Source organism: Silurus meridionalis, chromosome 17 (genome assembly GCF_014805685.1).
Source record: "Silurus meridionalis isolate SWU-2019-XX chromosome 17, ASM1480568v1, whole genome shotgun sequence".
NCBI classification, from domain to species: Eukaryota; Metazoa; Chordata; class Actinopteri; order Siluriformes; family Siluridae; genus Silurus; species Silurus meridionalis.
In genome coordinates, this window is record NC_060900.1 from 23,860,530 (window position 1) to 23,876,165 (window position 15,636).

Here is a 15,636-nt window from a genome sequence, read left to right on the forward strand (position 1 = left end):
AACATCAATTAAGCACCAAATAACAGCGAATTAAAAGATAATTCACTTTACAGCCTTTACATATTATATATTTATTTGTAAATTATATATTTTTATTATTTATTTATAACACTTGTTCTGATGTAAGAGTGACAGTTTGCATCAGCTCGACAAAAATTTGACAAAATCTGTTGAATTTAATTCAGTTGTTGTAGATGCTTGCCTTTAATTAAGGAAACTGTAGTGACAAAGTGTTGAAAACTGGAGATTCCTTCTGTACATGTTACGATTACAAACAATGAAACATGTTTTTTATCATCTGTTTGCATGTAGCATCTCTGTACACATCCCTGTAAAGGAGCAAATACTAAGAAGGCAATAATATATGAGAACTGGTGTGTTAATATAAACCTGCACTATTGCTAGAGCTGCTGTTATAGAGAATTAATCAACAGTTCCATCCAACCACAATTCAGATCTCAGCAGCGCCATGGTTTTATTTAGAACGTTACAATCGTATTGTTGTAGAAAACATGAAGGCGTTTTGTTTTGTTTTTAGGGTTTAAGAGGTGAGTGTACGCCACCATCTGCTCCTCAGTGCAGGTTAAATCTCAATAATTTTATTGGGATTATGGGGGTGAGTAATCCTGAGTGAGATTAGTGCAGGATTAGCTCCCTCCCCCTTCTAATGAACTTTATTAAAGCACAATCAGCTTTCAGAGGAGACCCTTCACTCACACACTTGGTGTGGTTGGGGAAGGGAATAAGAGCAGTTTGAAGTGAACTAGATTACATGCTTCCCTGAAGGAGGCTTGATCTTTCAGCAGATGTTTGAGCTGTTAGAGAGATGAGTTCATAGGAAGTGGCCATGTTCAAACACTGCGAGAACATGAAAACACACACACACACACACACACACACACACACACACACACACACACACACACACAATAAACATATATACAAACACATACGTATACATAAATACATACATATACATATACACACACACACACACACACACACACACAAAACACACACACCATTGCAGAAAGGAAGAAAGAAAGAAAGAAAGAAAGAAAGAAAGAAAGAAAGAAAGAAAGAAAGAAAGAAAGAAAGAAAGAAAGAAAGAAAGAAAAGATCGATGGATGGATGGATGGATGGATGGATGGATGGATGGATGGATGGGTGGATGGATGGATAAATGGATAAAAGAAAGAAAGAAAGAAAGAAAGAAAGAAAGAAAGAAAGAAAGAAAGAAAGAAAGAAAGAAAGAAGCTTTTCTTGCCATTTCAATCATATATAGCTGACACAATACACATTGAAATGAGAGAATGTTTCTCTAGACCCCTGGTACTGCATAAACAACATTGATCTACATACAGAACACAGAGATGAGAATAATGTAAGTCATCGTCAACACATAAAGTGCATCAAGTGCAAACGGACAAAACAGTACAAAACACATAATAATACCTACCAGTGAAAGGAAGAAAACATGGGTTTGTAGTGATGTGTAAGATTTAAACAGAACATATTTGAGTGTTCAGTTCCACAGTTTCACTAAATGTAGTTTAAAGTGAAGCTGCTGACTGATGCCCTTATTTACAACTGAGCAGTACAGGGTGAGTAGAGGGTTAAGGCTCTTGCCCAATGACCCAATGGCGGTAGATTAGTGGTTGTGGGATTTAAACTCACAACCTTTTGAGTCCAGCATTAGTCCAACATTATAACCACTGAGCTACTCCTTCCTCCATGATCAGTTCCCCCTATATGTGTAGACACAGTTTTAATTACACAATTGTATACAATAATTCTTTATATGGTAGCATTAGAATTTCCATCCTAAATTCTAATATTTCCAAACCCTGTTCCAGCACGATCGTGCTCCTGTGTATAAAATAAGACCTCCATGAAGACCTGCAAAGAACTGCAAAGAACCCTGACCTCTTTAAACCTACTACACAGAAAAATGGTAGCTTCGTGGTTCAGACTTTTGATTGAAATGTCCTGAGTTCAAATCCCCCCACCAACTAGTTTCCATTGTTGGGCCCTTGAGCAAGGCCCTTAATCCCTTAACTGCTCAGCTGTATAAATACGATAATTGTAAGCCGCTCTGCATAAGGGCATCTGTAAAAAAAGGCCATGAACTCTAATCCTAACACCTATGTGAACAATCTAGTGAAACGCCTTCCCAGAAAAGTGGAGCTGAATTTAGGGGGACAGAGGAAATTATGTCTAATGCAACCTCAGAAGTGTTTAAAAGCACATATGGGTGCTACATACTTTAAACACGCAGTCTATCCATCCAACTGTTTGTGTAGTTCTATTTGTTCACCAATTGATGTATTTGTTTCGTATTGTACTGTGTGTGTGTGTGTGTGTGTGTGTGTGTGTGTGTGTGTGTGTGTGTGTGTGTGTGTGTGGAGGTGGTTTTGTTTCTTTAGACAATGTGCACTTCCCCTAATCCCCTGAGTGGACCGAAGCTGTCAGGAGACGTTCCCTTTTCCCTAATAGAATTTACTGCCATGTGCAATTTAATTTTCTCTCCTGGTTTACTCTTCCTCCTCTCTCTCGTTTTGTGAGGGGAAAAAAAAAGACAACATTATTCTCTTCTCCTCCTGTCTGTTTCTGTAGAAGGATGCCTCTCCGCTTCTCTCTTACTCTTTCTGTCTGTCTATCACTCTTGATCTCTCAGACAGATCAGTTATGTTCTTGGAGTGATGAAGATCTGATTTGTTCTGCTGCTCACCTGGACACAGGTAACACCACTGACTCTCTCTATCTATCCTACAAGTCTCTCTCTCTCTCTCTCTCTCTCTCTCTCTCTGTCTCTGTCTCTGTCTCTCTCTAAAATTTATTTTTCTCCATCTCAGTTTATCAATCTTTCTTTCTATTTTATTTCGTCTTTTGTACCAAAAAAATACTCTCTCTCTCTCTCTCTCTCTCTCTTTTTCTCTCTCACTCTTTTTCTATTTACCACAGTCTATCTCTCTCACTCTCTTAATTTGTCTCTCTAACTTTGACAGCAGCAATGATATTAATGTTTACATAATAATAATAATAATAATAATAATAATAATAATAATAATAATAATAATAATAATGAGATGATTCAACTATAAATTTTTTTCTCTTTCTGTCGATTGGCCTCTGTTTTTATCTCGTGTGCGCGCGAGTCAGTTCACGTGATGTGAATTCCACGAGCAAATCATCTTATTCATTAAAAATAAAAAATTAAAACTGAATTAATCAGATGCGATTTTTTTTTTTTTTTTTTGCATTTAAATGATATAATTAAAAATCTGAACCGGTTTAATTGCGCGATGACGTAATCAAACGTTGTTTTTTTTCTATTCGTTTTTTTTTTTTTACCAACGCTTTAGATTGTGTGTGTGTGTGTGTGTGTGTGTGTGTGTGTGTGTGTGTGTTTGTGCGTGAACGTATGTTAGGAAGGAACAAAAAAGCCTCATTGTCTATGAACTTGACCATCAGCGTAATGAAATAATCTCAGTCATCTAAATGAAAATGTGGGGCGCGTGCGGAGGTGATCGGAGGGGGTTATGGGTTGGGGGTCAGGGGACAAGGTTTAGGGTTTAATGCGGAGGGGTGACTGATGTGTAATGAAATATGGCGTCGTGGAGAATTTCTCACCTTCTCTTCCTCCTCCTCATCATCCTCATGAGCGCGTCAGTCTGATTACCACTGCTAATCTGACAGAAATCAGATCTCAGAAATATTTATGCATGAAATTAATGAGTTTAGTGCTGCAAGACTCATTAGGTATTTACATTGTTCTTTTATTATTATTATTATTATTATTATTATAATTATTATTATTATTACTATAAAAATGTTCTCAGATCGCTAAAGCGAAAATGAATTGCCGGTTCTTTTATTTCAATGCAAAGAATTTATATAATATAATAAATAAATAAATATATATATATAATAAAATGAAACGTATTTGTAGGTATTTAATTGTTTAGTTATTTGTTTGGTTTGATTACACAGTGTATCTAAGTGTTCTTTTTCTGATTATTTCAAATTATTTTTGTTTTATTTATATACTATTTAACAATAATAATAATAATAACAATAATAAGAATAAATAATTTCTGATTCCGTTTGAAAACAAAACAAAAAAAACATGCCTCATCTTTAAAATATATTGTAATATAAACGCGGACTGGTAACTCTGAATTTTTGTGTGTTTTTGGTGTGTTATTTCTCAACAAAGTGGATATAAATTGATTAGTTAATGTATTTTGGTGACTTTTAGTTTTATGAATTACTACATTGACAAGGTGCCACACGTGACCCACAGCACGATTAGTGTAGAACCCTTACTTATGGAGATGTTCGAACAAGAGCTGTGGATGAGATGTGTTGTGGAAAAAAATAAAATAAAATGATTTTAGGTTACAGAGATACGTTACAATACGTTACAATATTCCCGCTAAAATATGTAATCAAGCTTTTGACCACGTCCTGAAACTGTACATCACACGTGACTTCTTCATTTTAAAATCGTGTTTAAAAAACCCTGAAGATGAAGATGAAGATGATGAGCTAATAAAAGAAGGATGATGTGGACAAGAAGCAAGTGATGATGGTGCTGATTATGATGATGGTGGGATGAAGATAATGATGATGACGATGATGATGATGATGATGATGATGGCGGTGGTGGGATGGTGAAGATCAGGCTTTTTATCACAGTACCTTGTCCCTCTTGTTTTCATTGAAGGAAATAGGAAGTGAAGCTGGAGTTTATCTCACCTGAACTCGAGCCCCTCTGGGATTTACTCCTGCACCAGTGAATAAAATGAGCTCTGCCACTGACACACACACACACACACACACACACACACACACACACACACACACACTGTTGTTGAATACTGCTGTTATCCTATATTTTCACATTTGTTGCAGTTCTTAAATAAATGTAATAAAAAGAAGGAAAAAAGCGAAAACACCAAATAAAGTCTATTAACACTATTAACTGTGTGTCATTTGTTCATGTTTAAAATTCTTAAAGCAAAAAAATATACATATTATATTTACTATAAAAAAACGTGTGTCCAAGTGATTTATAATTGAAATAAAAAATAAGATGATTTATGGGATAATTCACCTCATGCTCTCAAAAATCCACATCATGATGATGTTTGGAAGATCTAAATAGCAGCATTTATGTGTCTCTCCAACACATTTCCGTCTAATAAACAGCAATATATTTATTATGACTCCATATCTTTATTACATGATTATGTGATATTTGATGGTAAAGTGATACTAATATAATGCTAATCCCTAAACACAAAATAACACAAAAAAACCCCACCTGGATTTAATATAGAAGTCAATGCAATCGTTTTACAACGACGGATTTATTGCGTGAGAATGGTAAGATGATGGAATTGCAGATTTGGGCACTTTTATGAATATTAAAACGGAAATGATGAGAAGTTTATTATATAATGCAGTTATTTGGTGTGATCACAGCTGCCAAAATTTCCAGACTCAATATTCTATTTCGAAAAAAAAGTGCCTAATATTTCTGTATAAACGTTATTGGTGTACATATTAAATGTTTTATAGTTTAAGTAATTATAATAAAAATCAGGTTTGCTTATAAAAAAATAGCAAAATGAACAACAGGTTTGAAGCCAAACAGGAGACTTGAGGAAATGACACGTGACCTTTCTCTCTCTCTCTAATTGGTTGCTAATCAACACGCTAACGACCTCACCCTCTGTTTCTTAATATCATTTTACAAGCGTTTAAACACAATAAAAATGTAATAAAAAAGAAGATAATGAGGCGATATCGTTCATTAATCTTCATCTAATACTTATTTAATGTGTATTGGCCGATCAACTGCCTCCGACTTCTTTTTAGATTCAGGCTGCCTGTGTTTATATAGCGCTCGAGCGCGCTAAGGGGCGCTTTCGTCACTTCCGGCGTGCTCTGATTGGCCAACGCGACGCCCTCTGCAAAGTGAATGAATCAAAGCGGTGCGGTGTTACGACGGACGCGCGTGTGAGGGTGGGGGCGGATGCACGCGGGCGCGTGCGTCTGCGTCTATGTGCGCGCTGAGAGAGAGAGAGAGAGAGAGAGAGAGAGAAGGGGAGGAAAAAGGGAAAAGAGACGCGTCCCATCCTTCTCATGCTCTCTGTTTTGAGGAGTTTTTTAATTTTCCTGTCTGGAGAGCTCCGAGCACGGACACGCGCCTGAATGTGCTCGTGTATGGCTGTGTGTGAGTGGGTGTGAGTGTGTGTGTGTGTGTGTGTGTGTGTGTGTGGGAGTGTGTGTGTGTTTTTATCAGAGCGGATGAAAATGATGCAGAGCGCCTCCGTGTTGCCCAGCGAAAGCGCCGCGAAGCCCGACATGCTCGTCCCACTGCAGCGTAAGACCCTTCATCCTATTCACACTGCTCTGAGTTTGATGATGATGATGATGATGATGATGATGATGATGCAGCAATATTGATTCGATGAATTTTTGGTGACATGTGCGAGTATTTAAAAGGTGAAACGCATAAAAACGCATCAGGTCCGAATTTCCATTTCTCATCACTGTCTGTTCCACTTTTCTCCTTATTTTACGTTTACATTATTTCTATTCACGAACAGCACACTCAAATGCGTAACACTTTTCTCATGCTAAATTATTATAACACGCTAAATCATAGCCAGTGATCACATCTTGACGCGCTTGTTGTGGTTTTTATTTTCTTCCCGTCAAATCATAAATCGGAAATATTTAATTTCTTTATCAACACAGCAAAACGAGCATGTCTTCTTCTTTTTTTTACTTCAAAATAGGATTAGACTTGGATAAAGCTAGAGTCTGATTTATCACGCATACAGATGTGTGCAGATGTGCGAATGCGGATCAGTTTGGCCTGCGTTCACATCTCCATAATATTTCCTCTTTGAAATAAATCTACACTGAAATAGTAAAATCCTAATGGCTGATTTTAGTTGACACAATCTGCATGATTTTGTCTTTAAAAGCAACATTTCGCATTTTAAATTCCATCACATGCATTATTTTCCACCAGGCCACTACACACACACACACACACACACACACACACACACACACACACACACACATATGCAACCATATCTTTACTAAATCGGATTTTATATAGATGTGTGTTTTTTTGTTTTATTCCTTATGCTGACGTTTTGGGGGTTTTTCTCCTCCGAATCCGATCGCATTAAAGCGAATTTAATCCTGTTATATATGGAGAGATTAGAGCTGAGTTTAGTGACGTGGCTGGAGCTCCGGCTCTGTAAATCCAAACGCTGATTAAATGAAATTAAATTAAAGAAATTGCCTCTTTATCTTCACATCTGCTCGCCTGGTCAGTTCATCTGCTCGCCATAATCTGATAGAAGTCAGGGAGATAAATGCGGGTGAAAATCTACAGAGCTGCACATTTACACATTTCAAGATGTACCACCGTTTTTGTTTGTTTGTTTGTTTTTTTGTTTTAAGCACAATAGAATTACTGGACACCAGACAAATAATAAGCGGCTGGTGCAATTTTTTTATTTATATCACATATTCATATATATATATATATCTATATATATATATATATATATATATATATATATATATATATATACATATATATATAATATTCATATAAGGAATTGAAGAATATATTCAGGAATATGATATAACGACTAAATATTCATATTTAGTCAATTCTTTAATTCGTTTCAATTCGTGCCTCAAGTAAAAAAGAATTTGTACCATCATCATCATCATCATCATCATCATCATCATCGTCATTTGCTGTTCTGGTTTAAAATCTATTTCTAAATAAAACGATACAGCATCATTATGCTGGCTATCGGACTGCATTTGTGTTCAGATAAATTATAAATATAAAATATAATTCTGGCTAAAATAATCGATTACATCCGTTTTTTCTCACCTAAATGTGGGGTAATTAGTGTGTGCTGCCTCGTGCATGACCCTGAAAGAGATGGAAAGAGAGAGAGAGAGAGAGAGAGAGAGAGAGAGAGAGAGAGAGAGAGTGTGTGTGTGTGTGTGTGTGTGTGTGTGTGTGTGTGTGTGTGTGTGTGTAGAAATATCACTTAACTTGGTTCACATTCTCCATCCTGGATGATGAACTTGTGACCAAAAAAACTAAAATGTCGCACCGATATGCAGCAACACTGAGTTTATTATCGAGCAAAAGATCATGAAATTGATCAGAACCGACTGTTGTTTAACTCGGACATATCGTGGGCTTGGTTGTAATATACTGCAGTGATAAATAACTTACATAATCATTATTCATATAAACAGAGATATAAATGTACTACACGATTCCTTTTCCTCTCACTAAGGTCATTCTACTGGACCTGGAAGTAGCATCACCTCAGTGTTGATATTAGAAAAAGGTTCTGCACTGAATATCACTGACCTCAAGATTTTATTATTTATTATATTTCTCTTTTTATAAAGGTATAAAATATCACAACAGCAAGAAATGGAATATATTTTGGACTGGTTCTTTTATTTCTGGTTTTCTATGTATTTACTGCCTGGTTATTATGGAATTAATGAAAATATTATGCTTTTAATCACATAAAAATGAAATTGGACGTGGTTTCATGATAAACCGTTCTAAAGAAAAATAAGGAGAATTTTCTCTTTATTTCTATAAATCTAGGAAATCAAACACACACAAACAAACAAAATACAAAAAACAATCAAGCAGACTGAGCAGTTTCATTCGGTTTATACTGGTGTTCATTTATCTTGGTCTTGTTTGACTTTTGACACTGGCCTCATCTCACACCCAAAACACACACACACACACACACACACACACACACACACACACACACACACACACACGATCCTTCAAGCTAAAGTTGGTTATTATAATATTTTTATTTTCTTTAGCAGGAAATAAGGATTCTGTTTTCTGGTTTGTAACCGCATTAAGAATTATAAAACAATTCTTCACAAAATATACACAATAAGCCCAAAATATTTAGGTTTAATTTCTAATTTAGGTTTTAATTTAAATTTTAATCCAGGATTAATGAAAATAATAATGATACTAATGACGACGACGTTAAGAAATGTAGCTTTGAATAACAAGTTAATGCATTCAATAAACACCACAGGCACCAAAAAAATAGATTTAGTGATGACAAGAATACATTAATATTTATCCATACATCTCACGTGCACGTGTACAAATGTACGAGAATAGAAGTCAAATCTAATCTAAATTATTATTGTAAATATGAATGCGATAAAGAAGAATCTATAGGATCAAAGAGCTAACAGAAATCAGATGTAAATATTAAATCATGGTTTAATAAAGATATTGTAAGCAAAAAAAAAGAAAATAGTATTTATGATATTTATAAACAAATTAATTTTGTGTATCAAATTTACTGCATATTTTAGATTTTATAAAAAAGATGACGTTCTCTAGTGAGAATTTATAAAACGGTAACGTGATTAAAAACGCGTGCACACGCGCGCGCGCGCGGGCGTTTGGTGCGTTCATTTATTAAGAAAATAACAGCAGAATGAACACAGGTTCAAATGAAACCTACTAAACAGTGAAAAAAGTGAAAAATGTTGCATGATTGATTTCAGTAAAAGCACAAATATAGGTTGGATTTGTTAATAAATATGATTATTTAGTTTAAACAGGACTATATATATATATATATATATATATATATATATATATTTAAAATATATAATATTATATTATAATAATGTTATAATTGTTATCACGTGAAATATAAATGTCTGCTTTTTATAAGTTATTTCATTGTTATAAGAATTCAATTCAAGAATTGTGTAAATATTTATTTGATAAATGAGCTTTAATTTTGAACAAATTAGTCATTGGTATTTTTAGTAACAGTGTAAATGTGCGCGTGTTCCGGCAATTACTGTCGATTAATTAATTATTTTGCTGCATAATTAATAGTGTGATTAGTGTAAAGAGCGCGCGTGTGTTTGTGCGCGCGCCTGAATCATTCAGAATTATTGGTTGATTTCCTCTCTCATGTCTGCACTTTACCTTTACCTGTTCAACAAATCGGAGATAAACATAAAAAACAATAAATCATTCATGTTGTATGCAGTGCCATACAGGTGAAATGGACATGAGAAACTTTCCTCCTCCTAAAAACTTGATCGTGTCACGTGACAGCATCCCTTAATTTAGAGTAATTGTAAAAAATATAAATATATATTTTTATGTAAGTGTAGGTTGATTGTAATCTCAACCCTATCCGAGATATCGATCAGTGTCGGTGTCGGTGTTACTCCGCTCTTCCCTGCTCATATTATATATTAAATCATTCTTTTATGAGTGTCCGTGTGCGCATGCGCGTGACTCCGCTCTTTATTCCGTATTATTGATTATTTTTTGTATGAATGGTGGCCTTTCATCACCTGAGCTCCGTTTTAGCTGGACCTCCAGATATACTTACAATTATTTTCTCTTCACATTTGCTGTAAAACACACACACACACACACACACACACACACACACACACACACACACACACAAGGTTATAACTTATGTTATAGTGTTATAGTTCATTCATTCAGAATATCAGCTTAATATTATTATTATAATATTATAAATGTTTCTTTCATCCCTTTGGTCACTCCTTCTTGTTCTGTTATTCTATGTGTACAAATGTTTAAGATATTGCGTATGTTGTAACTGACTGTGTGTGTGTGTGTGTGTGTGTGTGTGTGTGTGTATACAGAAGTCCCGGAGTGTGCGGGATGTAACCAGCGTATCTTGGATAAGTTTGTGTGTAAGGTTCAGGATCTGCACTGGCACTCCACCTGTCTCAGGTGTGCAGAGTGTGACGAGCTGCTGAATGACAGGTGTTACTGCAGAGGAGGACACGTCTACTGCAGAGAACACTTCTACACGTCAGTATATATTTTATTTCATAGTTCATAACAAAAGAAAATGCCTGAATTAACTAGCCATCAGCTTTGGACTTCTTTTCCTTTTATATCAACTGGGCATCAGAATAATCAGGATGGAGGTATACGGCCACTCCATTTAGGTGCCTGAATTCCCAAGTGGGTCCTGGAACAAAAAAGAGAGGCGGAAACGACAGAACAGACAGTGGAAATTAGGGGGGCAGGATCATTTACTAACAAGGCCCTACAAACATGGTTCTCAGAGGACATTGCTCTAGCATGCTATTAAAGGACAATGGTGTATCAGGACCTTTTAAGGACACTGGTGTTGCAAGGTCCTCAGAGCATATAATCTAGCAGGGTCCTTAAAATGTTATAGAATAGCATCCTCAATGGTGACTGGTGTCTCATGGCTCTTAGAGGACTTTGGTTTACCAGGGTTCTCAGGGGATAATAATGTATCAGGGCCCTAAGAGTATATTGGTGAACCAGGATCCACAGAGCACATCAATGTTCAGTAGCAGGATCTTCTGATGATCTAGGGTTAGCAGGATCCTTGTGAAATACTAGTGCACTAGAGTTATCAGAGAGCATAATAAATTATAGTACTTTGGATACTTAAGTACATTTGAAGGCAAATACTTGTGTACTTTTACTTAAGTAAAAGTTTAAAGGGAGCACTTTTACTTTTTACTAGTAATATTTTACCTCATGTATCTATTCTTTAACTCAAGTACAGTTAACCCCCGATAAATCAGAACTCGCTGCTCGGAAAATTCGCAGGTTCTCATTTGAAACTAACAGCAAGTTTCGGATTATCATAAAATTTGCAGGAATTCGCAGCAGGACAGAATGTTCAGGAGCGTTAGGAATATGTTTTTACTAAAAAAAGTTATAAAAATTTGTAAAACACATTATTGTATTAAAGTGACATAATGTCTAGATGAATTCACTGAGGTACCATAGGGGCTGTGGGGGTGCGTCCAAAATTTTGGAAAGCGGATTTCCGCAATTCACAGGGGGGCCTTAGAATGTAACCCCCGCAAGTTCCGGGGGACCACTGTACTTTTTTGTTTGGTTTGTGTACTTTGTCCAGTACTGGATACTGGTGTGTCAGGGCCATAAAAAGGTATATGTGTAGCAGGGTTCTTAAGAATATTGGTGTAGCAAGTCTTCAGAGAACACTGGTGTAGCAGGGTCGCTATGTCAGAGTAGCAGAGTCCTCAAAGGGAATGATTCATATATATGTGTCCTTATTGTCCAGTTGGGTGAGGGCCAGATGAATGGAAGTGGTGATGGCATCTACCATAAAATGGTTTGGACGATACGCATACTGCATAGGGTCCAGTGAGGGTGGTAGCTGGGTCTTAATGTGCCTCATGATGAGCCTATCAAAACACTTCATAATGATGGGTGTGAGTGCAATGAAATGATGGTCACTGAGGCAGGAGACTGTAGAATTATTTGGCACAGGGGCGATGGTTGAACACTTTGGACCAGATTTCTCTGCTCTCCTGGATGTGGCCATTAATTCTCTTGGCAAGTGCATGCTTTGCCTCTCTGATGGCTCAGGCCAGTTTGGCCCTTGCTGTTCTTAAGGCCATCTTGTCCCCTGCTCTGAAGGCAAAGTTTTTAGGCTTTAGCAGTGCACACACTTTGCAGTCATCCACGGCTTCTGGTTGGCGCATATGGTGATGGTCTTGGAGATGGACACGTTAACAATGCACTTGCCGATGTAGCTGGCTACTGATGATGTGCACGCAAGTCGGTGAAGTCGCTGTAGGTTGCAGCCTCCCTAAACATGTCCTAGTCAGTGCATTCAAAGCAGTCCTAAGGTGCAGAAATGGCTCCTGCTGGCCAGGTTCTCACCTGCTTTCGGACTGGTTTTAAACGCCTGATGAGGGGTCTGTATGCTGGTATCAGCAAAACAGAGATGTGGTCTGAATAGCCAAGGTGGGGGCGGGGCTTCACTCAGTATTTCCTGGGATGTTTATGTAAACAACATCCAGCATGTATTCCCATCTGGTTGCAAAGTCCAAATTCTAATTAAATTTAGAAAACACACTCCTAAGATTTGCATGATTAAAATCTCTGGCAACAATAAACAGTCCAACAGGTTGTGTGTTCTGCTGTTAGCTTGTGGTTCCATAGAGTACACGAGTGCCGTCTTAGCATTAGCGCTAGGTAGAATGTACACTCCAAGTACAATAACGGTGGTGAATTCCTCAGTAAATAAGAAGGTTTACATCTAACAATCATAAACTCCACCAGCAGTGAGCAACAGGTTGAAACGAGGACAGAGACACTATTCCTTGTTGATGTAGCCTGTCCAGCTTTCGAAACTCTGCCTGGAGCTCTGTTGTCTCTGTAAAAACAACAATGCAGCAGTCTCTGTACTCATGCCGAGTAGCTTGTTGGAGACTGATGTAATCCAATATATTGTTCAGGGAACAGACATTTCTGAGCAGGATGGATGGTTGAGCAGGCCAGCTAGAGTTAGCCTTTAGCCTAGCACAAGCCCCCTATTGCTTTCTGCATATCTGCTTCCTTGCACACCGCTTTGAATGCCCCTCCTCCATCTATCTGGGATAGGTGTAGCAGGTCAACAGAGTTTACTGGTGTAGCAGGGCAACTAGTGGATGTCTGGGTATTAGAGTCCTCAGAGTATATTGGTATAGCAGTGTCCTCAGAAGATATTGTTATAGCAAGTTACTCAGAAGATATCGTTGTAGCAGGGTCCTTAGAGGTTAATGATATAGCAGGGTCCTCAGAGGATATTGGTGTAGATGGGTCCTCAGAAGCTATTGGTGTTTCAGGCTCTTCAGAGGTTATTGGAATGGCAGAGTCCTCATAGTATATGAGTGTAGCGGGATGCTTAGAGGATATTGGTGTAGCGGAATCCTTAAAGTATACTGGTGTAGCAAGGTCACTAGAGGATGTCAGTGTAGCAGAGTACTCAGAGGATATTGGTGTAGCAGGGTCCTTAGAGGATATTGGTGTAGCTGGGTCCTCAGAAGCTACTGGTGTTGCAGGGTCTTCAGATGATATTGGAGTGGCAGAGTTTTCATGGTATATGAGTGTAGCAGGATTCTCAGAGGATACTGTTGTCGTAGGGTCGTCAGAGGATATAAGTGTAGCAGAGTCCTTAAAGTATGCTGATGCAGCAAGGTTACTAGAGTATGTCAGAGTAGCAAAGCCCTCAAAGGATATTGGTGTAGCAGGGTCCTTAGAGGTAACGCTACTATTTAGCAGTAGCATTACACAGTGTACACTAGTGTTAGAAGGCCTCAGGCAGTAAGCAAAGCAGAACATCTATGTAGCAGTGTCAATGATACAGTTACTGATGCTGGCAGCTCAGGTGTAGTCCATAAAAGGCCAAGATTCTCAGAGGCTGTTTTCAGAGCAGTGTTTTGTGAGTATCGTAGGGTCCACACAGGAGAGTCAACAGGGCAGTCTCTTCAAAGGAAGACAGGGAGAGTATGGAACTTTCATGCAACAGACAAAACAAAGGTCCTTGAAAGCAAGGGCAAGTGATAAATCAGCATCTTTCATAGACATTGACAGACAGGAGTTCTGATACAGCAGGAGTTTTAGAAACTGAAGTCTGAGCAGGGTACTTCAAGGACGTCAAGAATGCAGATTTCCTAGAGGATTTCAAAGGGGCAAGGTTTCCAGTGGCTCTCAGGGTTTTAAAAAAGTGGTGCAAAGATTAAGGTCATCTTTAGGGTTATGGTTGATAGATGTCCAACCAACTCTAAGAACACTGATTATTTAAGACAGTCGTTTAAAATGTAAGAAGGAGATGGGTAGATTGTAGTTTCTGATTCTAGGTCTGCCAGAAATCTATGTTTAGATGATGATCAAAACCCTTTTCATCTCATCTCTTCAGTTGTACTATGTTCTGTGTCAAGTGTTTTTTATTGGGACCTGCTAAAAGACCTTTTGCTACTATGCTGAGTCTGAAGGCTCAGGTTTACATGTTTCAGTACAAATTGCATTGGTCATATTAACATCATTCAGCTGTTCCATTTTTTCAGCATCTGCTCGGCTCCTTTAATTACAGCGTGGTCATGTACCACTACACATCATCTTCAAAACACAGTAATAAAGTTCACTCAAAGTAGCCGCTGGTTTTTTAAATTCTTTTTTACTGTGAAGTGTGTGGCCTTTGTCAGGAGTAGGGCACAGTCATAATCATGTCTCCTGAGTTTGTTTTTCTCCTCTCTCTTTTCTTCTTCTTTTATTTTAGCCTTCATAGCCTCCTTTCCTTTCTCTCTTGTTCTTCTCTTCCCGCATTAAGAAATAAATTAAGTTTGTCTTTTATCCGTTTACTGAATCATGTTTGAGACTTAAATGTCTCAGTGAGACTCTGAGTGGAAGATAACATTGTTAACTCACCCAGAGGGTAAAAGGGGGGTTTTAATGTTAAACTTGCCCCTTCCCCTCGCTCCCCCTATTCCCCTTGTATGTGATGTGTATATCATATAGAGAGAGAGAGAGAGAGAGAGAGAGAGAGCGAGCGAGAGTAAGCAGGCTTAAGGAATCCATGTTATGTTTCAGTATGAAATGACACACATTGCTCCCTAAAGGGCAATTAGCAATGCTTATTTAACAAATAGGTGTGTGGAGCAAAACCACTTTCTGACTGTGTGCTAAATTTATGCTAAGTTCTAACGCAGGTGTTTGTGTGCATCTCC

At 37.6% G+C, this 15,636-nt stretch overlaps 1 protein-coding gene across 1 annotated transcript in view; it reads left to right on the plus strand.

Moving 5' to 3' along the window:
• Positions 1–6,044: 6,044 nt before the first annotated feature.
• The window catches only part of lhx4 (LIM homeobox 4), a 13,777-nt gene continuing 4,185 nt past the window's right edge, over positions 6,045–15,636 (plus strand). Inside the window, exons 1-2 of the mRNA XM_046871610.1 lie at positions 6,045–6,394; positions 10,771–10,942. Of these exons, the coding sequence (XP_046727566.1) occupies positions 6,319–6,394; positions 10,771–10,942 (248 nt within the window). The 5' untranslated portion in view covers positions 6,045–6,318. The remainder of the gene's footprint in view (positions 6,395–10,770; positions 10,943–15,636) is intronic.